The following is a 27,330-nucleotide window of genomic DNA, read 5'->3' as shown; positions in this document are numbered from 1 at the left end:
CCAAGCTTCCGAAGTTTCTGGTGAGTCAGTGTAGATGTGTGTGGCCTAGCATTGTGCTGGTGGAACACGATACCTCTCCTTTTTGCGAATTCTGGTAGTTTCTGGTCAATTGTAAATGGTTTAAAAAAGTTTTATGGTCAATTTTTAGCTCCTGGGCTATGATGCCGGTCAACTTCGATCATTTCTCCGATTTTATAGACATTTTCGACGACCAGCCTACCTACCTGTGCGAGGAGCATATTTAACATCAAAAATTTCTGAATGGAATTATGAAACCAAAATTGCAAATAATTGGCTGTTACAGTATCGAAACAATAAGCGCCATTCACAATTTTAACCCGCTTGGCTTGCATTTTCGCCTTTGAAATTACCGAATTTTCTCTTTGTTCAATTCCATTTCTTACACCCTGTAACTCAACTGAATGCACCAAACAAAAAACAGCAACATAATTTATTACTGCGAAATGTTACCCTCCCAATGAGCATAAATCTAAAATAGTTTGATCGATACTTTACGAGAAATCTATCAGCCGAAAAAATAATGGATTTCTTTTTCCTCAATCCAATCAGATGTCTACCGACATAAACCAAGCACTTAACACACATACTTAATATTAATCATAGACTCAATTCAGGAAGCTATGCTAAATGTCATGCAAAATGAAAGAAATATAGGGGCTTTACATAGATACGGACGAATCACCAAATTCGTTCGTCCTTGGGCCAAATAACAGTCAATTCTTTTGAAAAATGTGTCCATTTTTCCGAAAATACTGACATTTTGAGGTGCTGCTATATGGGAGCTATCGTAGAAAGTGGACCAATACGGAAATTTTTTTAGAAGGAAAATGTGTTGCCCAATGAGAACCCAAAATACAAAATTACAACCAATTCGGTCGAAAAACGTGCCCATTCATTCCAAAATGCTTAAATCGAAAAAATTGGACCAATATTGAAAATATCAAATTGCAAATTCTGAATGTTTGGCTATACCATAAGGTATATCCATATCATTTTCAATACCGAACATCCAAGGAGTCATAACAGTGTATGTGCAAAATGGTGGTGTCAACAGACATACATGCATAAATTGGCATAGTATTATATTCTGATTAAGAATATTTATAGATCCCATAATCTATAAATATAACGTGGCACCAAGTACCTATGTATCTTTCGATTTGCACAAAATTTGGCTTAGGGTACTGAATTAGGTCCAGAATGATGTGTGCTAAGTTTCCTGAAAATCGAGTCAGATTTTAGGTAAATTGTGCCCTAAACTCTTTTTATTTTTCGATTGAGGCGAAATTTTGCATACAATGTTGAATTGAGTGTAAAATATTGTGTTTTCGTCCGATTTTGTGTAAATGGTGCACCAAAGAGCCCACGTTAGTTCGATTTATACTAAATTTTGCACGTAATGGATTTTGTAAATTTTGTTCAGATGTTTATGTAACCCTTATATATTTTCGTCTGAGTTCATGCAAATTTTTCACCGATCGAGATTAAAGAGCACTGTACTGCAGCATATCAAATAGTGTATTCCATGTTTGCTCAAATCGTTCCAGATTTGCATAAAGCTCCCTTTTGCTACAAATGGTACACCAATGCGCACATGCTATTTTTCATAGATTTTAGACAACCATAGAATACAAATTTTTTTACACAAAAGTCAGGGTCCATTTGACCCGCTAAATATTGACCGATCTTTCTCCAAACAGGCATGCTTATTCTTTGGCCCGATCCGCTTCTCCATGCAAAATTTCACGATGTTCGGATCCTTGTTGCGGCCTCTGGAGCGACCAGAAAAACCGACAAAAATTTAGTATTTGGTCCATTTCATCCCCCAAATATTAACCGATCTTTCCCAAAAACAATAGGGGTCTTCATTGGCCAGAACCCATCCTACATGCAAAATTTCGTGAAGATTGGTACATAACTGTGGCCTGTATCGTGTTTACAAATTATAATGGACAGACGGACGGACGGACACACATGTCTAGATCGACTCAGCTAGCCTTTGTCGACTCAGCTAGTCGAGTTATGACGATCGGTATACTTAAAGGTGGGTCTAGGACCAATATTTCGCGGCGTTACAAACTTTTGGGGCTGCACAAAGCTATAATACCCTGACAACATAGTTGTGTAGGGTATAAAAATATCTATGTAGATCACGTATTTAATTTCGTACGATTCAATTGTTATCCATCGACAGGACATTGCACATATGTGCAGCTCTTCTATGTACCCAAAGAGGTGAAGGATATCATATAGTCAGCCCCGTCTGACTTTTGAACTTTTCTAACAGATTTTCCTTTATTGCCTTATAGTCTCCTCCATTCCTTTAAAAAATTCACTCTTACTTACTAACAACAATATTCATGCTCCATCCGTCAGATACATTTGCAATCAAATTGTTTATAGGGTGCCTGGTTTTGTACCTACATGGTAGATTCTACAATTAAGTTTGTTTAGTTTGTTATAGATGAATCTTGTTATGATAATATACTTTGTTGATTTTATAATAAGTATATAAGTATAGACGACCTGGTATAATTGACGTATTTATACGTTTTATTGTGAATAATAAATGTAATTTGTTTACATAAATTTCATTACAAGTCTTACTATCTCCAGCTGATTAAACTCCCCAAGTGGCATACGTACGTACTTAGAAATAGTTTTTGAAATAGAAGTTAGTTTCGTTGTAACCATCGAATGAGAATGATATTGATTCCAAGGTTAACTTCTGTATTTGATATTTAAAGAAAAAAGTTCGCCTTTGTCAATATGTCTGATATTTTAGTGATATTTTAATTGAATGTACCAAATCCCAGTTAGTGTCGATGTTAGGCGTACTCAAACGCCTTTTGCCGCGTAGCGTTCAGCAATACAATTTCATTCACAGGTATCTCTACCATTATGAGAATATCAATACGAATCATCAAGAATTAAAATCGGATCGTTGGATGTTCGATTTTATACACATCGTAATGATGAACCGAATAATTGTACTCTAATTACAATTAATGGTTATTGGGTATGTTTGGTGGGATAAATTTATGGACAATCAGAGCCACAAACCTTGATTTTCAAAACAATATTGGGGCAAATAACGTGGTTTTTATAAATACAACTTTTTCAAGGAATATTAGTGTCAGAGCGTATGTTTTATAAAAGAAGAGCCACTAGCGTCCGTTCAATGAAAATGTTGTTTCAAGTATTGTCGGATACATAAAAGTGGATTTTATAGAAAATACATAATAAGATTTTTTTATAAAATTCACGCTTGTGGTTCCGCGCATATCAGAGCTATTTTCGGGGATTTTTTTAAGAATAGTTTTTCAATGACTATCGACGCCGCAATCGTGAATCTTACAAGCAATATTTTTTAAGGAATATCAGGATTTGGACTTATAATCAATAGTTTTTAAGAATTATCGGAGCCAGGGACTATCAGAGCTCCAAGCGTTGATTTTTTCCAATTATATTTTTCATGGACAATCTGAGTTCCAAGCGTGGATTTTATATGGAATATTTTTTGAAGAACTTTCAGAGCCATGCATTTTTCCAAGTTAGATGTATGAACTTTATAAGTAATATTTTTTCAATGATTTGGTTTTTATATCCTACACATCTATATTGTCAGGCAGTGAAATATTGGTCCTTTAAGTATACCGACCGTCATATCTCGACTACTTGAATCTATCTTGACATGTGTGTCCGTCCGTCTGTCCATTACAATTTGTAAACACGATACAGGCCACAGTTATGGACCATTCTTCACGATTGGATGGGTTCTGTCCAAAGAAGACCCCTATTTTTATACCCTACACAACTATGCTGTCAGGGTATTATAGCTTTTTACAGTCCCAAGAGTTTGTAACGCCGCGAAATTTTGGTCCTAGACCCACCTTTAAGTATACCGATCGTCATATTTCGACTAGGCGAGTCGATCTAGACATGTGTGTCCGTCCGTCCATTATAATTTGTATCGACGATACAGGGCACAGTTATGGATCAGTCTTCACCAAACTTTACATGGAGGATAGGTTTGGCCCAGATCGGTTAATATTTAAGGGATGAAACGGACCAAAGAATGTCAAATGGTCAAATGGTCCCTGACTTTTGTGTGAAAAATTACAAAATTTTTATTCTGGAGCGTATATACTTGCTCCTGAAGGACATATACCCGAGAAGTTGATAGTATATCCAAGAGGAGTTGTTGAGCTTTGAATTGATACCAAACTTATGGCTGCATATTCTCTGATGTGGGAGTTATACGTAATTAGGTAAAGGTGACTATGTGCATAGTATTACTATTACTCCATTAGAGAACGGAAATGTCGCGCTGAAAGCTTTGAAATTGTACATGAACTTCCGATTATGGTCAAGGACGACGCCTCGCATATTAAATGCACCCATGCTTCGATCTCGTCCTCATGAATAGGTCCCACTTTTTATAGTGATCCACATTACCCGACATTGAATATTTTTATTTAAAAACCAGTGAGCGGAGCAGTATAGTCGGACGGGGCCGACCATACGATACCCTACACAACTACCACGGAACTCAAATTTTCTGCGGATCCTGGGCAATATTTCGTGATATTTGCACCCTCTTCCCGATTAGAGGTAAACAGCACATCTTCCTCACACTGACATATTTTCCGAATATTACGAGTATTCAGTACAGCTATTGTCCAGATTCCCTTCACCGTGGGTTGTGTTGTGATGTTCGGCTTTCATTTGTGGTCTATAGATCGACTCCAAAATAACACAAAAAATTAAGTTTTCGGTCCACTTCATTCCAAAATTATTATCTAATCATCACCGAAAATTATAGGCGTTGTCCTTGACCATACCTGGAACCTCATGGAACATTTCAAAGCGATCAGCGCTATAGTTCCGCTCTCTAGAGTGATAATGGGTTACTAAATAATATACAAATACGTAGATACCTGTAAATATTTAGGTGTAACTCCCACATCCGAGCACATACAACAATATAATTGGTATTAATTAAGGTCAGCCACTCCTCTTGGATATAATATCAACTTTCCTCATCTATGTCCTTCAGGGGTAAATATATACGCTATAGAATACAAATTTTGTGTTTTTCACACAAAAGTCAGGGTCCATTTGACCCGCTAAATATTGACCGATCTTTATCAAAACCGGCATGCTTATTCTTTGGCCCGATCCCCTTCTCCATGCAATATTTCACAATGTTCGGGCCATTATTACGGCCTCTGGTGCGAACAGAAAAACCGACAAAAAATTAGTATTTGGTCCATTCCATCCCCTAAATATTAACTGATCTTTCCCAAAAACAATAGGGGTCTTCATTGGCCAGAACCCATCCTACATGCAAAATTTCGTGAATATTGGTCCATAACTGTGGCCTGTATCGTGTTTACAAATTATAATGGACAGACGGACGGACGGACACACATGTCTAGATCGACTCAGCTAGTCGAGATATGACGATCGGTATACTAAAAGGTGGGTCTACGACCAATACAAACTTTTGGGGCTGCACAAAGATATAATACCCTGACAACATAGTTGTGTAGGGTATAACAAGAAAACCACATAACTTTTTTTTTGATTCAAAAAAAAAAGAAAGTATTCGACTATTTTGCAAAAACGTTCGACTATTGTGCTAAAAAAATATTCAAATCACACTCTTACAATCAAAGCTATATTTTCTACTACTTCTACAATATTGCAATTATTTATTAAAAACCAAGTGTGATGTTTGTTTTCACTAATTAGGAAAACATTTATGAAGGCGACATTGACATATTTCCAGCACTTTCATACATATGAAGGGTGGTCCACATTACACGCATAGTCCACATTACCCGAAGTTACTATATTGTACATATGTGCCCCAAGTGGTGAAGGGAAGTAATTAGAAGGGCTGTACTGAATATTAGTAATATTCGGAAAATCTGTCTGTGTAAGTTACAGGTGCTGTTTAACTCTAATCGGGCAAGAGGGTGCAAATATCACGAAACATTTCCCACGCTCGGAATAGACATCCACAGAAAGTTAGAGTTCCGTGGTATTTGTGTAGGGTATCGTATTGTCGGCCCGTCCGACTATACTGCTCCGCTCACCGGTTAAAAATGCATTTAAATGTTTTATTTTCCTGTGTGTTTCACAGGACTACTTCTTACTTTGTTTTACCCTGGAAGAAAATGGGTAGGAACTGAAGGAATGGGAGCTATATCTAAATCTGAACCGATTTTCTCGAAATTGGCACACATCATTCTGGACCTAATTCAGTACTCTGTACCAAATTTCATGCAAATCGAATGATATATAGGGACTTTGGTGCACCATTTACCTTAAATCGGACGAAACTATATATGGGAGCTATATCTAAATCTGAACCGATTTTCTCGAAACTTGGCACACATTATTCTGGACCTAATTCAGTACACTGTGCCAAATTTCATGCAAATCGAAACATATAGAGGGACTTTGGTGCCCCATTTACCTTAAATCGGACAAAACTATATATGGGAGCTATATCTAAATCTGAACCGACTTTCTCGAAACTTGGCACACATCATTCTAGACTTAATCTAGTACGCTATGCCAAAATTTGTGCAAATCGAAAGATTTTCAGAGACTTTGGTGCTCCATTTACCTTAAATCGGTCGAAACTATATATGGGAGCTATATCTAAATCTGAACCGATTTTCTCGAAACTTGGGGCACATCATTCTGGACCTAATTCAGAACTCTGTGCCAAATTTCATGCAAATCGAATGATTTTCAGGGACTAAAGTCCATAAATCGGACAAAAATATATATGGGAGCTATATCTAAATCTGAACCGATTTTTCCCAATTTCAATAGGGTTCGTCCTTGTGCCAAATAAATGAGCTGTGCCAAATTTCAGCCAAATCGGATTATAAATGTGACCTGTACTTTGTTTACAATTTAACATCAACAGACGGACGGACGGACGGACGGACGGACAGACGGTTGAACGGACATGCATATATCGACTCAGAAAGTGATTCTATGCATATTCTCAAAAGGAACCATGGGTCTATCTCGATTCCTTTTGCCTGTTACAAACATATGCACAAAGACATAATACCCTGTACCACAGTGTGGTGAAGGGTATAAAAATAAGGAAGATCTTCACCGATTGGCTTTATCCTAGTTCATACGAGAGCTATACACTCCCAGAGAAACGTTGCAAAATTTGGAACCGATTGGATTATTAGTTTTTGAGTTATCGTGCCCGCCATTCGCAAAAGAGAAAAACGCGTTTAAAGTTTGAGAAGCCCTTCAGCCGTCACTTGATGCAGACATAATAAATCGGCTATATCTTCAAGAGTTCTTGAGATTTTCACTTGAAATTTTGTAGAGACATTCTTTAATCAGTGTAGATTCGAATTATATCAACAAAAATTTTGACCCCGAGAATGGGAAATCTGCTTTTCCAGCTGATGAAAATATATTTAACTTTTTGTTTCGGATATGTATGGCGCAGGCCGAATAAAGCCTATGCACACTCTGTAGTGGCGCTGCCGGAGTAGGAAATCTCTTTTTAATTGAAGGAATTATGGATAGGATTTATAATTTAAACAATCTAAATGAAAATATGAAATGTAGTGTAAAATTGGGGTTGGAATAACATTTCAATTTCATCGAGATAATGACGCCAAACACAAGTTCCAGATCGTTCGAGAATGGATGATTTATAATTGGGGAAAAAGCCATAACATCTCAAGCATACCAAGTCTGAAAAATGCTTTACAAGTAGAATGGGGAAAATTCAGACATCTTACACGAAAAACTTGGTAAAATCTATGCAGGCAAGGTTGAAGCTGGAAAAGATAAACATGGGATATCATACTAACAAGGACAAACTCTATTAAAATTGAGAAAAGCCGGTTCAGATTTAGATGTAGCTCCCATATATTTTATCGTCCGATTTAATGTAAGTTGTGTACCAAAGTTCCTTTATATATTTCGCTTTGCACAAAATTTTGCACAGCGTACTGAATTGAGTCTAGAATGATGTGTGATAAGTTTCGTGAAAATTGTTTCAAATTTAGATATAGCTCCCGTATATTTTTTCGCCCGTTTTAATGTAAGTTTTGCCTATATATCTTTCGATTTGCATGAAATTTGGCACAGCGTACTGAATTGAGTCTACAATGATATAGCTCCTATATATATTTTCGTCCAATTTTATGCTAATGGAGCACCAAAGTGCCAGCATTTCTTTCGATATGCACGAAATTTGGCATAGCGTACTGAATTCAGTCTAGAATGATGCGCGTTAAGTTTTGTAAAATCGGTTCAGATTTAGATATAGCTCCTATATATATTTTCTTCCGATTTTATTTAAATTGTGCACCAAATTCCTAATGTTTTTCCGATTGACATGAAATTTTGGACAAATTGAGACTAAAATGTCGTTATTGCACATTGTTGAAATTGGTGCAGATGCAGACATAGCTTCCATATATATTTGGAACGGGTGTTTGATTGAAAATTAATTTTCAACAGTGCTTTTAATCGATTTACATAAATTTGTACCATTGTACGACTTTAACTCTGCCCGAATGAAGATAAGTGAAAATTTGTCAAATTTCATGTCAATACTGTTTCGAATGGGCGACGTCTGTTAGGATACAAGTCGGCCCAGTCCGACTTTCTACTTTCCTTACCATGGTATAATAATAGAAGGTAACAGCAAGTGTTGTTGTACAAAAAACGATACAACAACCACATGGAAATTTGTTGTTGTAAGTTCTACTAGTGTCAACTCATTTGACAGAAAAATGTAAACAAACAAACAAATTATCATCAAATTATTTTTATTTTGAAAATGAAATATTTTCGAATCCTCAAAATGAAAATTAAAAAAACATGAATGAAAATCTATCAAATTTATATTTCTATCTATTCCACATCTTTCCTATAATTGAGTCATTGCCATATATATGTGTAACACATATGAAAATGCTGGGAATAGCGAGTTATTCCTTGAAGAACGATTTGCTTCCTCAAACTTTCCCAGCAGGCAGATTGAGTAAATTGAATACAGGAGCACATTTAATAAAGAACAATTACGAATTGTATGCGTTCCAAATTTTCCTGTTGGGTGATTTTTAAAAACATAATTTGTCCAATTCATATTGACATTAGTACTACGTTGGAATCAAATCAGCTGGGATTTGCTGTTACCTTTTATAATTGTACCATGTTTCCTTACTTGTCTTATATTGAAATAACATAAATATTGTTTATTTTATTGCTTTAATTTCAAGTTAAGATGTCATTGATTAACATGCACTTATTACATTTTTATTAGAAACCAGAACTCTAACTCTCTGCGAATGTTTATTCCGAGTCAGGGTAATATTTCGTGATAATTGCCCGATTAGAGGTCAACAGCACCACTTCCTTAGATTTTCGAATACTCAGCACAGCCATTCTAATTACTTATCCAGATTCCCTTCACGGTGGGTTCTGTTGTAATGTTCGGATTATATTCGACTCGAAAGCACACAAAAAATTAAGTTTATGGGTTCATTTCATCCCAATACTATTATCTGATAATCACCGAAAATTATAGGCGTTGTCCTTGACCATAATTGGAACTCCATGTAAAATTTCAAAGCGATCAGCGCGATATTTCCGTAATGGGATACTAAATAATATCTGAATACGTAAGCACCTGTAAATATTTGAGTGTAACTCCCATATCCGAGTAGATACATAACTGTAGTTGGTATCAATTTAAAGGCCAACCAGTCCTCTTGGATATGCTATCAACTCCTCGGGTCTATATCCTTCAGGAGTAAATATATACGCTATAGAATACAAATTTTGTAATTTTTCACACAAAAGTCAGGGTCCATTTGACCCTCTAAATATTGACCGATCTTGGCCCGACCCCCTTCTCCATGCAAAATTTCGCGATGTTCGGGTCATAATTACGGCCTCTGGAGCGGCCAAAAAACCGACAAAAATTAAGTACTTGGTCCATTTCATCCCCTAAATATGAACCGATCTTTATCAAAAACAATAGGGGTCTTCATTAGGCAGAACCCATCCTACATGCAAAATTTCATGAAAATTGGTCCATAACTTTGGCCTGTATAGTGTTTACAAATTATAATGGACAGACGGACGGACGGACACACATGTCTAGATCGACTCAGCTAGTCGAGATATGACGATCGGTATACTTAAAGGTGGGTCTAGGACCCATATTTCGCGGCGTTACAAACTCTTGGGGCTGCACAAAGCTATAATACCCTGACAACTTAGTTGTGTAGGGTATAAAAACCAAATGGATACTTTTGACTGTGACTCATCGTATATGTTCATATCTATCTACTATCTATTATAAATTATATATGTACATATGTATATAAAAATTAATTGCTGTTCGTTAGTCTCGCTAAAACTCATGAACGGCTGAACGGATTTTTCTTATCTTAGTCTTGGAGTGTTCGTGGAGCTCCAGGGAAGGTTTAAAAGGTGAGAAAAAGTCAAAAACCGCGAAAAATTTTCAAAAAGTATTTTGCAATATATTTGTATTTTCGCGAAATTAGTATCGAGCTATTTGGATTGCACCACGTTGTAGTTGTTATTTTGAGATATTTCTGGCGAAAATCGGTAGCGGCTTGTAGGCTTAACGAATGTAGTTAAGCCTACAAGCCGCTACCGATTTTCGCCAGAAATATTTCAAAATAACAACTAACAACTATTACTTATTCAGATATTATTTAGTATCCCATTACGGAAATATCGCGCTGATCGCTTTGAAATTTTACATGGAGTTCCAATTATGGTCAAGGACAACGCCTATAATTTTCGGTGATTATCAGATAATAGTATTGGGATGAAATGAACCCATAAACTTAATTTTTTGTGTGCTTTCGAGTCGAATATAATCCGAACATTACAACAGAACCCACCGTGAAGGGAATCTGGATAAGTAATTAGAATGGCTGTGCTGAGTATTCGAAAATCTAAGGAAGTGGTGCTGTTGACCTCTAATCGGGCAATTATCACGAAATATTACCCTGACTCGGAATAAACATTCGCAGAGAGTTAGAGTTCTGGTTTCTAATAAAAATGTAATAAGTGCATGTTAATCAATGACATCTTAACTTGAAATTAAAGCAATAAAATAAACAATATTTATGTTATTTCAATATAAGACAAGTAAGGAAACATGGTACAATTATAAAAGGTAACAGCAAATCCCAGCTGATTTGATTCCAACGTAGTACTAATGTCAATATGAATTGGACAAATTATGTTTTTAAAAATCACCCAACTGGAAAATTGGGAACGCATACAATTTAAAATTGTTCTTTATTAAATGTGCTCCTGTATTCAATTTACTCAATCTGCCTGCTGGGAAAGTTTGAGGAAGCAAATCGTTCTTCAAGGAATAACTCGCTATTCCCAGCATTTTCATATGTGTTACACATATATATGGCAATGACTCAATTATAGGAAAGATGTGGAATAGATAGAAATATAAATTTGATAGATTTTCATTCATGTTTTTTTAATTTTCATTTTGAGGATTCGAAAATATTTCATTTTCAAAATAAAAATAATTTGATGATAATTTGTTTGTTTGTTTACATTTTTCTGTCAAATGAGTTGACACTAGTAGAACTTACAACAACAAATTTCCATGTGGTTGTTGTATCGTTTTTTGTACAACAACACTTGCTGTTACCTTCTATTATTATACCATGGTAAGGAAAGTAGAAAGTCGGACTGGGCCGACTTGTATCCTAACAGACGTCGCCCATTCGAAACAGTATTGACATGAAATTTGACAAATTTTCACTTATCTTCATTCGGGCAGAGTTAAAGTCGTACAATGGTACAAATTTATGTAAATCGATTAAAAGCACTGTTGAAAATTAATTTTCAATCAAACACCCGTTCCAAATATATATGGAAGCTATGTCTGCATCTGCACCAATTTCAACAATGTGCAATAACGACATTTTAGTCTCAATTTGTCCAAAATTTCATGTCAATCGGAAAAACATTAGGAATTTGGTGCACAATTTAAATAAAATCGGAAGAAAATATATATAGGAGCTATATCTAAATCTGAACCGATTTTACAAAACTTAACGCGCATCATTCTAGACTGAATTCAGTACGCTATGCCAAATTTCGTGCATATCGAAAGAAATGCTGGCACTTTGGTGCTCCATTAGCATAAAATTGGACGAAAATATATATAGGAGCTATATCATTGTAGACTCAATTCAGTACGCTGTGCCAAATTTCATGCAAATCGAAAGATATATAGGCAAAACTTACATTAAAACGGGCGAAAAAATATACGGGAGCTATATCTAAATTTGAAACAATTTTCACGAAACTTATCACACATCATTCTAGACTCAATTCAGTACCCTGTGCAAAATTTTACATTAAATCGGACGATAAAATATATGGGAGCTACATCTAAATCTGAACCGGCTTTTCTCAATTTTAATAGAGTTTGTCCTTGTTAGTATGATATCCCATGTTTATCTTTTCCAGCTTCAACCTTGCCTGCATAGATTTTACCAAGTTTTTCGTGTAAGATGTCTGAATTTTCCCCATTCTACTTGTAAAGCATTTTTCAGACTTGGTATGCTTGAGATGTTATGGCTTTTTTCCCCAATTATAAATCATCCATTCTCGAACGATCTGGAACTTGTGTTTGGCGTCATTATCTCGATGAAATTGAAATGTTATTCCAACCCCAATTTTTCAGGACTACATTTCATATTTTCATTTAGATTGTTTACATTATAAATCCTATCCATAATTCCTTCAATTAAAAAGAGATTTCCTACTCCGGCAGCGCCACTACAGAGTGTGCATAGGCTTTATTCGGCCTGCGCCATACATATCCGAAACAAAAAGTTAAATATATTTTCATCAGCTGGAAAAGCAGATTTCCAAAATGCAAATCGTTTTTCTGAACGAACTCCAATCGGATTTTCCGGGTCTTGGGTTTTATGAATGGCTTTTTCAGTGCAACTCTAACATGAAGACCATGCTTACTTAATTAACTGGCTTGTGGCGAAACATTTGTTTCATAAGGTGAGCTAGCTAGGCGCGTCGGACTTGTGATCAGAACATCCAATTTGATGGTGTAGAGAAATCTATAAAAATATGTATTAAGGGGACCCCCCCATTCTCGGGGTCAAAATTTTTGTTGATATAATTCGAATCTACACTGATTAAAGAATGTCTCTACAAAATTTCAAGTGAAAATCTCAAGAACTCTTGAAGATATAGCCGATTTATTATGTCTGCATCAAGTGACGGCTGAAGGGCTTCTCAAACTTTAAACGCGTTTTTCTCTTTTGCGAATGGCGGGCACGATAACTCAAAAACTTATAATCCAATCGGTTCCAAATTTTGCAACGTTTCTCTGGGAGTGTATAGCTCTCGTATGAACTAGGATAAAGCCAATCGGTGAAGATCTTCCTTATTTTTTATCTTGGTTTTTGGTAAAAAATCGGCGATTTTCCAAAAATATTTTATCAACGGTCCACCATTTTGTTAAGTTTAGAGCGAAGTCAATAATCCTAGTTCATACGAGAGCCAGACATGTACTCTTTCTAACACCGTTGGAATTTTCGGATTCCGATTAACGAATGTAGTTAAGCCTACAATTTGTCAATTATTGAAAAATTTCAAAATATTTATTTTTTTCAATTGGATTGACATTGTATTGAAAAATTTTTTGGGAGAATACAACAAATAATTGAGAAGTAAAGCAAAGATGGAAAATAAGATGCCATTCTGAAACGAGTTTGTGTCCATTCAGGATATGAAGGATTCTAAGATCCATGCTAATAGGAACATGCTGTTCCTTAAAGTACCTGAAATGTTGATATGCCACGTGGTTATAAGCCTAATCGCTTTTCAATATCTTTGGCAGAACCCCTCGCATATATCCGATACCAACAATGTGCAAAAATCTATCATTGAGCTCAGCTGGAAAGAGGACAGCTAACAAAAAATCTGAAATATTAGAAAAAATATCCAAGACATATTATCTAATTTGAAGGTTTTACCAAAACCTCCGTCCAACCAATTACAGCTGATTAGGTTGAAAAACGTGTCCAAATCCCCAAAGGATCGTATAATGTGGAGTGCCATTATATGGAGGCTTTTCGGAAGCTTGGCCAAATTTTGTTAGGAAAATTTTCCAAATATAAAATTACAGCCAAATAACAAATATACAGTATTTTTCGGTTAATTGCACATCAAAATTTGCAAAAATTTTCGTTCAATTAACCGAGGAACCAATTATCCGAACCCGCTTAATTGAATAGTTTGTTCAATTACAGTAATCACGTATAGTTGGAACTACTAATGATTTAAAAAAATCCAATGTCAAATACAAATTACGCTTTCTCGAAGTTTTTCCATAGCAATAAATAGTCTTTTTCACAAATTATGTCAAATATGTATGTAAAAAAATGGCAGATTATTATACCCTTCACCACACTGTGGTACAGGGTATTATGTCTTTGTGCATATGTTTGTAACAGGCAAAAGAAAACGAGATAGACACATGGTTCCTTTTGAGAATATGCATAGAATCACTTTTTAAGTCGATTTATGCATGTCCGTCCGTCCGTCTGACTGTCTGTCCATGTATTTTTGTGAACAAAGTACAGGTCGCATTTATGATCCGAATTGGATGAAATTTGGCACAGCTCATTTCTTTGGCCCAAGGACGAACCCTATTGAAATTGGGAAAAATCGGTTCAGATTTAGATATAGCTCCCATACATATATTTAACCGATTTAATGTAAACGGTCCCTATATATCTTTCGATTTGCACGAAATTTGGTACAGCCTAATCATTTAGGTCTAGAATGATGTCTGCCAAGTTTCGTGAAAATCGGTCAAGATTTAGAAATAGCTCCCATATATAGATTCGTCCGATTTCATGTAAATGGTGCCCCAAAGTCCCTATATATCTTTCGATTTGCACGAAATTTGGCATAACGTATTGAATTAAGCCTAGAGTGATGTCTGCCAAGTTTCGAGAATATCGGTCCAGATTTAGATATAGCTCCCATATATAGTTTCGCCCGATTTCATGTAAATGGTGCACCAAAGTCCCTATATATCCTTCGATTTGCACGAAATTTGGCATAACGTACTGAATTGAGCCTAGAGTGATGTCTGCCAAGTTTCGAGAAAATCGGTCCTAATTTAGATATAGCTCCCATATATAGTTTCGTTCGATTTTATGTAAATGGTGCACCAAAATCCCTATATATCTTTCGATTTGCACGAAATTTGGCATATCGTACTTAATTGAGCCTAGAGTGATATCTGCCTTGTTTCGTGAAAATCGGCCTAGATTTAGATATAGCTCCCTTTTATTATAGATTGATTTTAAGTAATTGACGCACCAAGGAACCAATAGGAACAAAACGTTCTGAAATTAGTATAACCTAACCTGTGACAAGTTTGTTTGAAATCGCTTAATAATATTAAGATAAAGCTTTCATATATATTTTCGCCCGATTTCAAGTAAATTGGGCATCAAACTGCTCATGTTAGTCAGATTGACATCAAATTTTGCACAACTTACAAAATTGAGCATATAATTACGTAATTGCGTTTTCTAGAAATACAGATATAGCCCAACGGATGACCTATTTATATTTGTTTGAAGTCGATTTACATACTTTTGTCCCATTGTAACAAACGAATGACATGTTTATGGATAGATCAAGGTCGTTTCACATTTAGATAAATATCACATATTTTATTTCATCCAATTCCATGTTAATAGTCCTGTTTAATATACCCATAGTGGTGAAGGGTATCATATAGTCGGCCCCGTCCGACTTTACTACTTTCCTTACTGGTTTTTCAATTATTATTGTGCAATTAACCGGTGAAAAGTAAAAGGAAATTTATTTTTGATGACATGAATTTTGAACCAATTAAGCGGGAAAATCAATTAACAGGGTTTAATTATTCGAGAAAATTTACATGTATTTTCCTATGAAATATTTTTTGCACCATCATGTGGTTCAATTAAGCGTGGAAACCAATTAACCGTAGGGCCAGGCCAATTAACCGAAAAATACTGTACTTGGGCCAATATTGATAATTTTATGTAGAGAGATTTTCTGCTCAAGAACTATCCCTTACATTAAATTAAAAGCAATGCTGTTGAAAATCGTGCACAAGATCTTCAAAATACCGAATGTTTAGGACAACCATTATACCCCGAAACATGTGCCAATATTGATAATATTTGGTACGGACACTTTCTGCTCAATTACAACCATTTCTGTTAAAAAAATCGTTACAATTTTTCATATTGCGAAGTACCGTTATATGGGGATACCCTAAATAGTGAACTAATATTGAACATTTTCAATACCAAATATCGTAGAAGTAGTAGCAATGTATGTGCAAATTTCAGAGCGCTATCTTAAATCGTGGAGTGTAGCTTAATATTGGGCTATCTTGAATTATATTTGTGAATTATACATCAACAATTATGCTATGCAAGACACGTTTGCCGGGCCCGCTAGTTTATTAATAAAATCAAACTAATTTTAAACATAAAATATTTTTATTGACTTTTTAAGTGGGCCGTAAGATCATTTCGACAAATTTTAAAGAATAATAATGACCTCTAAAGTATTCCCAGTCCACGCCTTTTGCATATTCTGTTGTTGTGCCATTCAAATAGCTACCATTTAAATTACTGAAATGACAAAAAAATAACCAAATATCAATTCACAAATTCTTCCAATAACAAAATGTACCTTCTATGACAATCCTTATACCACCAAGCTCCCGTAAATTCAACAGCACAATTTTTATTCCACACGTCATTATCTTGATCTTTTGTGCTGAACTTCTGACCCAACGAATATGACAAAGAATCACCAGCTGAGCCAGTATATTTACCCAATTCCTTGAGGATATATTTCTCTGTTTCTGTACCAATTATAAATTGATCATATCTCGCATAACGTCGATCATTCTCCCAATCTTCCATGACAATGAGCAGCTCATATGGGCGGGTATTGGTAAGTTTATTCAATTTATCCATGCCAATGAAAAATTCTCCAGAACTGTTACCAAATCCTTCTTTATAATCAGCCCAGGGACGAAAGAAATCCACCGAACCATCAATTCGCCTTTGTATGACAATGTCACCAGGTTTTTTAATATTTTCTCTTAATTCTTTTACACTCATCTCCAGATTATTTATTTTCTCTAAAATTCCATTGATTTGGGGATTTTCATTTAAACATTGTGTAAGATTTTGTTGCGTTTCTTCTAAACTTTGTCGATTGTTAAAAAAACTTTGTTCCAATTCATTTAATTTTCCATGAATATCGGAAATTATTAAATTTTCTTTTTGTAGGGAGTTTGCCAAGGCGGATATCTTCAATTAAATTTAAAATATCATATTAAAATAATTTTGGTTCATACCATTTGTTTACCTCCTCCATTCGAATTCCATTGAAGAAATTTGAAAATAACCAAAAAATTGCCAGAACCTGTATTGCCATCTTACTGTCCGCTCCTACCAGTCCGCTTCAATTCTTACAAATGTTTCTGAAATACCATGAATTTTGTTAAGCCTTATATAGCAGTATCTTCGCAAATATCCAGTTGCTTAATTTTATACTTCACGATGCGAAAAAATCCCCTAACCCAAATATGCTACCCACAAAATGTCGTCTTCCAATTGCTTAAAAGCAAAATGCCATTATTTCTTAAAAGATAACATTACAACAACAACAACAATAAAATAGTGTTATTGTGCGATAATGAAAACCGCATCACAGTAGAACCAGTATTGTTGCCACACCATGCTATTTATACTCATCAAAATAAAAAAAAATGTAGGAAGTCTAGAATATGAGAGGTATGATAATGGATGGTTGCGCTTTATAGAATTCTATTGAAAAATCATCTTCCGATTCTATAAGACTATGGCAAGAAGGAATTGAGATGAAGAATTTGGCTTAGAATCGTCATTTTCCTGCAGTCACGTCTATATATATACTTACATAGCTGGCTCGAGAAAGAACATTTGTTCCATAAGCCAAGCTTAAAAAAGACTTCCAGGCGCGTCGGTCCTGTCAACAGCTCTTCTAATTCGAAAAACCATGTTCCAAAATATTCTCTTCCACTTGATTTTATTCATCGAATTCGTGGCCTTACCCTTCTACTTGAGCAATCAGTTGGCTCGCTTCTATATGCCTTTTGAGCTGCGGCATCCTCACAATCATATACAGCTCGATGCGTCTGACTATGTCGATGTCGGTGATATTCACCGTCGACGTAGGTCAGTCCATAGATCTCTCGGAGAATTTTCTCACAAACACTCCAAGCGCATGCGCTTCTGATCCATACACCAGCACGGGAAGTAAGTGTATGTTTGATCTGGCGATAAAGGGTGCATTGTTTCTAAATTGCTTACCTAGACCATAGTAGCATCTGTTGGCCAACACTATTCTTCTTTGAGTTTCAAAACTGATTTCATTAGTTTTATTAATGGCGCTATCGAGGTATATAAAATTATGACTACCTCGAAGCTGTAGTTCTCAAATTCCACAGTTAGTCCGAGTTTTCTTGACTCTGGCACGTTGATACCATCAGCTTGGTCTTCTCGCCATTTACTGCCAGACCCACTATGACAGACTTCATCTGAATTTGTTCAATGGTAGCTGTTACCGGTCGCAATGTTCGATCCATTATGTCGATGTCATTGACGTATGCGAGTAACATGTGTTGTTTGGTGTACAGACTGGCATTTCATCCAGCAGGATGTTATAAAGATCACACCACAAAGTGTCACCTTGTCTGAATCCTCGATCAGTATTGAAAGGCTTCGATAGATCCTTTCCGACTTTATGTGTTTACCTTGTGCCAGTTAAAGTTATCCTGCATAACCATATTAATTTTGAAGGAATATCGAACACAGACATGGCTTTAAACACCTCAGAACGAATAAGGTTGTCGAATGCGGTTTTATAGTCGACGAATATGTGAAATGTGTTGGTGGGTTTTTCGTGGGTCTTTTTCATGATTTGGCGAAGAGTGAAAATCTGGTCAATGATGAATTGCCAGATTTGAAGCCACATTGCTATGGTCCAATAATGTCATTGACCATTGCCTTCAGTCGTTCACACAGTATGCTGGGTAGCACATTATATGCGGTGAGAAGGAAACTTATTCCTCTGTAGTTGGAACATATCGCCTTGCTTCCTTTTTTGAGCACGGAACACAGAATGCTGTGGATCCTATCATTGGGCATGTATTTCTCTACCCAAATTGTACTAATTATCTTACGCATGCTCCTGACCAGTATCTGACCACCAGTCTTGAACACATCGGCACCTGTTGCTTTATTCTTCTTGATTGCTATTCTGACCTCATCTTTGCTAGGTGGTATACACCGTCATCTCTTATTGGTTCATGGTTATTTTCTTCACCGCCACTATTTGATACCAGAAGGATGTGGTTGGGCATAAAGAAATCCATAATTTTTTGGCAGATGGCTGTGCTGATTGATTTCTCGTAAAGTATCGATCAAACAATTTCAAATTTATGCTCGTTGGAAGGTTGACATTTAGCAGGAAAAAAATATTTTGTTGTTTTTTTGTTTGGTGCATTCGTCGAAAATGTCGATAAAATCTGAGAAATGATCGAAGTTGAGCGACATGTTAGCTATCGTAACATCGCCAGGAGCTAAAAATCTACCGTGTTTTAAACCATTTACTCAAAGCTGGATTCAAAAAGAAGGTCGATGTTTGTGTGCCACACTAATTAACAGAAAAAATAAGATGAATCGAATTTCCATCTGCGAAGCCTTGGCAAACTGGAATGAGATAGACTCATTTCTTAAATAATAACGAACGAACGGAGTGGCGAAGCACCTCAAACGGTGGCCTAACCAGGACTAACGGCCAGGAAGGTTCTGTTATGCATTTGGTGGGAAGTTACCTTTAATATGGCAACAAATTATACAACAAAACGGTGCATATTTGGCCCAAACCGGATATTGCGAGGCATATTAAATAAAGTCCGATAGTTCATATAAAATAAATAGATTTCTTTTTCCCCAATATTTAGATTTTTATAACAATGTGTGAGTAGGTGTAAAAACCACTACAAGGCATCAATCTATTTAAAACTAAAATCTATTTAAAAACCCTATACCCTATGTATAAGTTTGATACGTTCTGACTCAACTTCCCGAGCTCAGTCAATCTCGTCTGCTGATTGACACCACGGGCATCTCCTCTGCAAGTTCCCTCAACGGAGACCGTAGAGTGCAGATGTGAATGTATTAGTAAACGACAACCGATCCTCAGCGATCACCGCAATCCTCTGTGATTGCATGAACCACAGCGTTCACTTGTCGACCAAACTCCTTAGAGTACACTTAGTCGCATAACGTCTACGCGTTATTAACAGGTCTCAGCGCCGCAACTATAAATTACAAGAGGTAATTTATTTGTTGTATTAAGAAAAGATTACCACCAATAAATCCAAAATAATTAGAATAATTTAACTAATACTTTATTGTGTTTTATTTATTTGCACTTTCTTTTCCATACACCATTAATTGCTTGGGAGTTCTCTTGTTGTCGTTTGCACCCCGCTCCCAAGAGTTAATTAATTGAACACCCCCATCCACACTATATCACCACGGCGAGGAGTAGAGCAGACCACTCGCCTAAACATTTGGTCCGTACGAGCCGGATAGAAACTTGCCTTGTTGTTGCCGATCTCCATTTTTCAACTCTCGCGCTCCTTAACACCCTACACAACTACCACGGAACTATAACTTTCTGCGGTTTTTTATTCCAAGTCTGGGCAATATTTAATGATAGTTGCATCTTCTTGCCCGATTTCAGGTCAACAGCAGCCATTCCTTACACTGTCATATTTTCCGAATATTACTAATATTCTGAACAGTCCTTCTAATTACTTGTCAATATGCCCTTCACCGTGGGTTGTGTGATGATGTTTGGCTTATAAGACCGGCACGAAAAAAGATTAACAAAATAGTTATCGGTTCACTTCATCCCAAAATTATTATCTTATCATCACCGAAAATTATAGTCGTTGTCCTTGACCATAACTGGAACCTCATGGAACATTTCAAAGCAATGAGCGCTATATTTCCGCCCTCCAGTCTGGTAATGGGTTACTAATTAATATCTGAATACGTAAGCACCTTTAAATTTTAATGGACAGACGGACGGACACACATGTCTAGATCGACTCAGCTAGTCGAGATATGACGATCGGTATACTTAAGGGTGGGTCTAGGACCAATATTTCGCGGTGTTACAAACTCTTGGGGCTGCACAAAGCTATAATACCCTGACAACATAGTTGTGTAGGGTATATATATATATATATATACTTCAGCTATCGTTTCGTCGAAAATATATTACCAGGGACTATATAAATAGGTACTTTTTTCCCAAATGTAAATATTGAAATTCTCGAATCTATGTCCTTCAAATCTTCAACCAATGATAACGCTAGATTTAAGAAGCAAAATTACAATTTCTCCACTGTTCAGTTGAAACACTTATAGTACTGATAATGAAATTCAATTGCATTTCGTTCTAAACTTATACGAAAATAAGTGCCACTTTATCTATTATATAGCCTGATAGCTCTTTTTGTAATAACCTTTTTGTCAGACGTGATAAAATATAGGGTAACAAAGTGACGACACATAGCAGTGGGAAATGTATTGCATTTGTTCTGCAAATGCCTTGTTAACCTCAAAGTCAGGCATCAACGAACTTCTCATTGAGGTGGTAACGCTGGTAACGTAATTACTTCGATTTGTTACAAGAGACATTTGGGTATGAAAGGTTTTTTGTAAAGGAGCAATAAATAGCTCCTGGGGAGAATATCCCAATATATTCACCACTAATAAATAGTTTTTTTTTATAAAAACAACAAACTGGGATTCATCGTGACTATTTTGCCAAAACAAAAACATCAAACAAACGGAAACATTTAAAATATATTTTACTTGTATTATAACTTATGCAGGTTAGTATTGGGATTCGTTTTTATACCCTCCACATAAGATGGGGTGTATTTTTAATTTGTCATTCCGTTTGCAACACCTCAAAATATTAGTCGGAATTTTGATATTTCCGTTGGTTTTCCATAGTAAGTAGAGTTTTCCGAGTGTGACAACTAACCCGACGCCTCAACCCATTTTTTATTGTTTTACCCCATTTGACACCACGCGGAGGTCAGTGTCCACAATTGAGATGAAAGATGCACCTAAATAAGCCTGGACTTTGCCATTTTAATTCCAATCAGAGCCGTTCTTTCGTATCTGTCATCACCTACGTCACCTGGTGAGGATGTGCGTATTGCAAAGCTTCAGGCATCAAATAGAGGCGGTGAAGTAGATAACACAGAGAGATGACGGTGTAGGTTATACACCACCTGGCCAATATGAGGTCAGAATAGCAACTAACTGTTAAGTACAATTTGTCTAGAGGAATACAGACCCACGAAAAACACATTGACACATTCCATCTGTTCGTTGACTAGAAACCCGCATTCGACAGCCCTATCCGTTCAGAGGTATTTAAAACCATGTCAGCGTTCAGCATTCCCGCAAAACTAATACGGTTATGTAGGATAACTTTAACTGGTACAACATCAGCAATTAAAGTCGGAAAGGACCTTTCGGAGTCCTTCAATACCGAACGAGGACTCAGAGATGGTGACAGTTTGTCATGTGACCTTTTTAACATACTGCTGGAAAAGGTCATTCGAGAATAGAAAAACAGAACAGAAATTGAACTCTGTACACCAAACAGCTTAAATTACTCGTCTACGCCGATGACATCGACATAATGGGTCGAACATTGCGAGCGGTAACAGCCACATTTGAACAAATTGAGGAGTCTGCAAAAGTGGATCTGGAACGCGCAAGAAGTTCAGTAGACTCGGACAAATTGTGAAACTTGAGAACTACAGCTTCGAGGTAGTCAAAGATTTTATATACCTTGGTACCGCCATAAATAAAACTAATGGCATCAGTTTTGAAATTCGGAGAAGGATAGTGTTTTCCAAAAAATACTACTATGGTCCAAGTTAGCAATTTAGAAACAAGGCCACATCCCGCCAGACCAAACTCACACTCTACAAGACGCTGATACTACCCGTGCTGTTGTATGGATCAGAAAAATTCTCCGAAAGTTCTACGGGACGATCTGCGTCGATAATGAATATCAGCGTCGTATGAACAACGAGCTATACAATCTATGTACGGACATCGACATAGTCAGTCGTATTGAACTGCAGTGATTTCGGTTCCTAGGCCATGCTGCGCGAATGGATGAGGCCACGAATTCGATAGAAATATCAATTGGGAAAAAATGCGCACAAGACCGACGCTCCTGGAAATCTTTTTATACCCTACACAACTATGTTGTCAGGATATTATAGCTTTGTGCAGCCCCAAAAGTTTGTAACGCCGCGAAATATTAGTCTTAGACCCACCTTCAAGTACACCGATCGTCATATCTCGACTAGCTGAGTCGATCTAGACATGTGTGCCCGTCCGTCCGTCTGTCCGTCTCTCCATTATAATTTGTAAACACGATATAGGCCACAGTTATGGGCCAATCTTCACGAAATTTTGCATGTAGGATGGGTTCTTGCCAATGAAGATCCCTATTGTTTTTGGTATAGATCAGTTAATATTTAGGGGTTAAAATGACCAAATACTTAATTTTTGTCGTTTTTCTGGTCGCTCCAGAGGCCGCAATTATGGCCCGAACATCGTGGAATTTCACATGGAGAAGGGGATTGGGCCAAAGAATAACCATGGCTGTTTTGATAGAGATCGGTCAATATTTAGCGGGAAAAGTGGACCCTGGCTTTTGTGTGAAAAATTACAAAATTTGTATTCTATCGCGTATATATTTGCCCCTGAAGGACATATACCCGAGAAGTTGATAGTATATTCAAGAGGAGTAGTTGAGCTTTAAATTGATACCAATAATATTGTCATATGTACTGGGATGTGGAAGCTACTATTAAATATTTACAGGTGCTTACGTATTGAGATATTATTTAGTAACCCAATACCACACTAGCGGGCGAAAATATAGCGCTCATCGCTTTGAAATTTTCCATGACATTCAAGTTGTGGTCAAGAATAACTCCTATAATTTTCGGTGATGATCAGATAATAATTTTGGGATGAAGTGCACAAAAATTTATTTTTTTTTCAAGTCGAACTATGGGCTACAATAATAAGCCGAACATCAGAACCCAACTCGCAGTAAAGGGAATCTGGACTAGTAATAAGAGGGGCTGTACAGAATATTAGTAATATTCACAATATATGTCAGTGTAAGGAAGAGGTGCTGTTGACCTCTAATCGGGCAAGCGGGTGCAAATATCACGACATATTGCCTTGGCTCGGAATAAACTTCCGCAGAAAGTTAGAGTTCCGTGGTAGTTGTGTAGGGTATCGTATGGTCGGCCCCGTCCGACTATACTGCTCCGCTCACTGGTTTTAAGTTCGGCTTTTGGAACAAATGTTCTGTTTTGAGCAAACTAAGTAAGTATTCTGATATTTTGCACAGCCATTGCTTGTGCTATGATATTTGGTATTGCAAATGAGATATATCGGCCCACGTTTTGTTGTAGCGCCCATATAACGATTTTTGGCGATATTTTGGAGATTTTAGACACTTTTCAACCAAATTTGCTGTAGGTTAGTTTTTTGATTTCTCATTTTCTCAATGGTATTCGTTTTTCTTTTTTGGATTCTGGAAACGTTTTTAGGCGAATTGGCTGTAGTTTGGTATTTTGTTTTCTCATTGCATAGCACATGTTCGTACCAAAAATTATTAATATTGACTCAAGTTTCGGGGTAGATGTATAAGAGTTGAATGTAGCCCCCACATCTCTGTACTAAAAATGATTAATAATGACCGGTATTTTGGGAATTCTTTTCTTAACCGAAATCAAGGAAGTAGCTATTGTTGCTTTAATTGTTTTAACAAAGACTTTACTTTATATTTAATCCAAAATGCACATCAATATACAAAAATCATTTTAAGTAGGTCTCAAAATCATTTCAATAAATTTCAATGAGTAATAATCTCCTCTGAATGGTACCCAGACAACACCTTGGCCGTACTGTGAATTTGTACCGTTTAAATATTTTCCGTTGAGATTTCTAATGAAAAACAATAAAATAACAAAATATTAATTACCATTTGTTATACACAACAAAAAACCAGTGAGCGGAGCAGTATAGTCGGACGGGGCCGACCATACGATACCCTACACAACTACCACGGAACTCAAATTGTTTATTTATTCCGAGCCTGGGCAATATTTCGTGATATTTGCACCCTCTTGCCCGACTAGAGGTAAACAGCACCTCTTCCTCACACTGACATATTTTCCGAATATTTCGAGTATTCAGTACAGCTATTGTCCAGATTCCCTTCACCGTGGGTTGTGTTGTGATGTTCGGCTTTCATTTGTGGTCTATAGATCGACTCGAAAATAACACAAAAAATTAAGTCTTCGGTCCACTTCATTCCAAAATTATTATCTGATCATCAACGAAAATTATAGGCGTTGTCCTTGACCATACCTTGATCATCATGGAACATTTCAAAGCGATCAGCGCTATATTTCCGCCCTCCAGTATGGTAATGGGTTACTAAATAATTTACGAATACGGAGATACCTGTAAATATTTGGGTGTAACTCCCACATCCGAGCACATACAAAAATATAATTGGTACTAATTTAAAGGTCAACCACTCCTCTTGGATATAATATCAACTTTTCAGGTCTATGTCCTTCAGGGACAAATATATACGCTCTAGAATACAAATTTTGTAATTTTTCACACAAAAGTCAGGGTCAATTTGACCCCCTAGATATTGACCGATCTTTATCAAAACAGGCATGTTTATTCTTTGGCCCGATCCCCTTCTTCATGCAAAATTTCAAGATGTTCGAGCCATTATTGTGGCCTCTGGAGCGACCAGAAAAACCGACAAAAATTTAGTATTTGGTCCATTTCATCCCCTAAATATTAACAGATCGTTCCCAAAAACAATAGGGGTCTTCATTGGCCAGAACCCATCCTACATGCAAAATTTCGTAAAGATTGGTCCATAACTGTGGCCTGTATCGTGTTTACAAATTATAATGGACAGACGGACGGACACACATGTCTAGATCGACTCAGCTAGTCGAGATATGACGATCTGTATACTTAAAGGTGGGTCTAGGACCAATATTTCGCGGCGTTACAAACTTTTGGGGCTGCACAAAGCTATAATACCCTGACAACATAGTTGTGTAGGGTATAACAAACATGTGCATACCCTCTATGAGCACTCTTATACCACCATGCTCCGGTAAATTCAACAGCACAATTCTTTGAACAGTGGTCATTATCTTGATCTTTCGTAGTAAATTTTTGACCCAATGAATAGCTTAGGGCATCTCCTGCGGAACCACTATATTTACCCAATTCTTTGAGGATATATTTCTCAGTTTCTGTGCCAATTATAAATTGATCATAACGTGCAAAACGGCAATCATCATCCCAATCTTCGATGCGGATAAGCAATTCATAGGGACGACTATTGGTAAGTTTATTCAGCTTATCGAGACCAATGAAAAATTCTCCAGAACTATTACCAAATCCGTGTTTATAATCAGCCCAAGGGCGAAAGAAATCCTCAGAACCATCCTTCCTCCTTTGAACGACAATGTCATCTGTGGGCTTTTGATCCTGTTTTCGTATTTCTTTTACTTTCGCCTCCAATTTCTGTATTTTCTCTAGAATTCCATTTATTTGGGGATTGCCATTTAAACATAATGTCAAATTCAGTTGAGATTCTTCCAACATCTGATAATTATTTATGAACCTCAGTTGCAGTTCATTTAGTTTCTCATGTAGATCGAAAATTATATCATTTTCACTTTTGCGGGATGCTTTAATTGTTGTTATCTATAAAAAAAAGTTCACTCAGTTTTATGGCCTCTGTGAATACACTTAACTTACACATATTTACCTCTTCCATTTGAATTTCGATGAGCAAATTGGTAAATATCAAAAGAACCCCAAGTAATATTGCCATTTCCATATTCGTTCCAGTAGTTTGATCACCGTCGATAAATTATGTGGAAGAAAATATTTTTTTATTTTCCATTTGTTATGGCTTATATATCACTGTTTTATAACAATCTGTATA

General features: G+C 36.5%; 1 protein-coding gene across 1 annotated transcript; it reads right to left on the bottom strand.

The window, feature by feature from the left end:
• Positions 1–16,654: 16,654 nt before the first annotated feature.
• On the bottom strand, positions 16,655–27,222 carry LOC133331412 (angiopoietin-1-like). The gene is made up of 4 exons (XM_061539805.1): positions 27,151–27,222; positions 26,455–27,086; positions 16,840–17,364; positions 16,655–16,778 (listed from the first exon to the last, which is right to left on the bottom strand). Exons 1-4 carry the CDS (start codon positions 27,220–27,222, stop codon positions 16,655–16,657), a joined length of 1,353 nt encoding a protein of 450 aa, XP_061395789.1.
• Positions 27,223–27,330: the final 108 nt, after the last annotated feature.

The sequence above is a fragment of the Musca vetustissima genome, unplaced genomic scaffold (genome assembly GCF_032173495.1).
Source record: "Musca vetustissima isolate MV318-11 ecotype Yass unplaced genomic scaffold, APGP_CSIRO_Mvet_v1 utg107733, whole genome shotgun sequence".
Taxonomy (NCBI): domain Eukaryota; kingdom Metazoa; phylum Arthropoda; class Insecta; order Diptera; family Muscidae; genus Musca; species Musca vetustissima.
Note: the sequence above shows the minus strand (reverse complement) of the source record. Positions and strands in the feature narration are given on the sequence as shown.

What these genes read in the sequence shown, in the direction of transcription:
- LOC133331412 (XM_061539805.1), bottom strand. Translation starts at nt 27,222, where the DNA reads ATGGAAATGGCAATATTACTTGGGGTTCTTTTGATATTTACCAATTTG. An exon ending in TCGAAATTCAAATGGAAGAG is followed by an intron (nt 27,087 to 27,150) that starts GTAAATATGTGT and finishes TTTTTTTTATAG; the next exon opens with ATAACAACAATTAAAGCATC. An exon ending in TATAAGAGTGCTCATAGAGG is followed by an intron (nt 17,365 to 26,454) that starts GTATGCACATGT and finishes CAATCGACAAAG; the next exon opens with TTTAGAAGAAACGCAACAAA.